General features: G+C 45.2%; 1 protein-coding gene across 1 annotated transcript; it reads left to right on the top strand.

Moving 5' to 3' along the window:
• Positions 1 to 818: 818 nt before the first annotated feature.
• LOC137656330 (uncharacterized) lies at positions 819 to 1,445 on the top strand. Its single transcript, XM_068390503.1, has one exon. The coding sequence runs from the start codon at positions 819 to 821 to the stop codon at positions 1,443 to 1,445; it is 627 nt and encodes a 208-aa protein (XP_068246604.1).
• The last annotated feature ends 438 nt before the right edge of the window (positions 1,446 to 1,883 follow it).

The raw sequence follows: 1,883 nt of genomic DNA, 5'->3' as shown, positions 1-1,883 counted from the left end.
GCTTAGAGGGGAAAGCAAATTTTCCGCGTTAATTACGGTTTGCTTTTCCGGGGATTTTGTCGGTTTTAGCTTCGAATAAAGGGGGGATATATATATGCACGATCATTAACACACATACAAACATATATGCAGTTATACACAAACACATGCTTGTATATTTCAAATAAGCCATATATATCAATACATTAAAGTCTGGATTCTCTTAACGACCTCGTTATCAGAGCCCCAGGCGAAATCACTCAAAGTCTATAGTATATGACCGGCCGGGTTTCGAACCCTGGTCCAGGATACCTGTACGACATTGACCATACCACTCAGCCATACACTTCGTGGCTGAGTGGTATGGTCAATGTCATACTGCGCGGGTAGTAACAGAACAGATTATGTACGAAGAGATGGTATCAGCGGTCAGAGGGGCTATACACTAGAACTCCTTGCTCAGTATTGGTGTGACAGGGTGCACTTACACAGAGGAAGCTGTACCAGAAATTTCTGTGTCCAACTGCACCTTCCCCGTGTGTGTCACCCCATGTCTGTCCCTTCCTATGTCTGTCTTTTCCCATGTCGGTCTCTTCTCATTTTTGTCTCTTCCTGTGTCTGTCTTTTCCCATGTCTGTCTCTTCTCATATCTGTCTCTTCCTTCTGTCTTTTCCCATGTCTGTCTCTTCTCATATCTGTCTCTTCCTATGCCTGTCTTTTCAAGTGTCTGTCTCTTCCTATGTCTGTCTTTTCCCATGTTTGTCTCTTCTCATATCTGTCTCTTCCTATGTCTGTCTGTCTTTTCACATGTCTGTCTCTTCCTACGTCTGACTCTTCCCATGTCTGTCTCTACACCTGTCTCCTCCCGCACCTGTCTCTTTCTATACATGTTCTTCCCACGTCTGTCTCTTCCCACGTATGTCTTTTTCTACCCCTGTCTCTTCTCATGTCTGTCTCTTCCTACGTCTTCCTCTTCCATATCTGCCAAATATTACCTGTCTCTTCCCAAGTATGTCTCTTCCTACGTCTACCTCTTCCCATGTCTGTCAAATCCTACCTGTCTCTTCCTACGCCTGTCTCTACTCGTGACTGTCTTTTCCCATGACTGTCTCTTCCCAAGTCTGTCTCTTCCCAGGTATGTCTCTTTCTACGTTTGTCTCTTCCCACGTGTCTGTTTCTACATCTGGCTCTTCCCATGCCTGTCTCTTCCTACGTCTTCCTCTTCCCATATCTGCCAAACATTACCTATCTCTTCCCACGCCTGTCTCTCCCCAGGTATGTCTCTTCCTACGTCTACCTCTTCCCATATCTGTCACATCCTACCTGTCTCTTCCTACACCTGTCTCTTCCTACGCCTGTCTCTTCCTACGCCTGTCTCTACTCGTGACTGTCTTTTCACATGTCTGTCTCTTCCTAGGTCCGTCTCTTCCCACGTCTATCTCTTCCGCTGCATCATGTATGTCTAACATGCAATTTGCAATCATTCTCACCATGCAATTACCACAAACTTGACTCAGAATGTATATTCCGTATAACCCCCCCCCCCCCACCCACACCCCCCATCCCCACCCCACCCCCCCGCTCCAAATACTTCTCTATTCTTATCCTGTGTATTAATTTCTCCATATAATTATGTACCTTATGTGCAACTGGTGTGTATATATAGATAGAAGCTCTTTACGTCACATGGGGTATATTGCTATAATTCCCCCCCCCCCCTCCTTGAGGTGTATAATCTGTTTATGCTTCCTAATTTGGAATATGTTTCTTGCGCAAACACACACACACACACACACACACACAGACACACACATATATATATATATATGTATGTATCTCTCTCTCTCTTCTCTCTCTCTCTCTCTCTCTCTCTCTCTCTCTCTCTCTCTCTCTCTCTCTCTCTC

The sequence above is a fragment of the Palaemon carinicauda genome, chromosome 17, assembly GCF_036898095.1.
Source record: "Palaemon carinicauda isolate YSFRI2023 chromosome 17, ASM3689809v2, whole genome shotgun sequence".
Lineage (NCBI taxonomy): Eukaryota > Metazoa > Arthropoda > Malacostraca > Decapoda > Palaemonidae > Palaemon > Palaemon carinicauda.
This window is presented reverse-complemented; position numbering and strand designations above follow the sequence as displayed.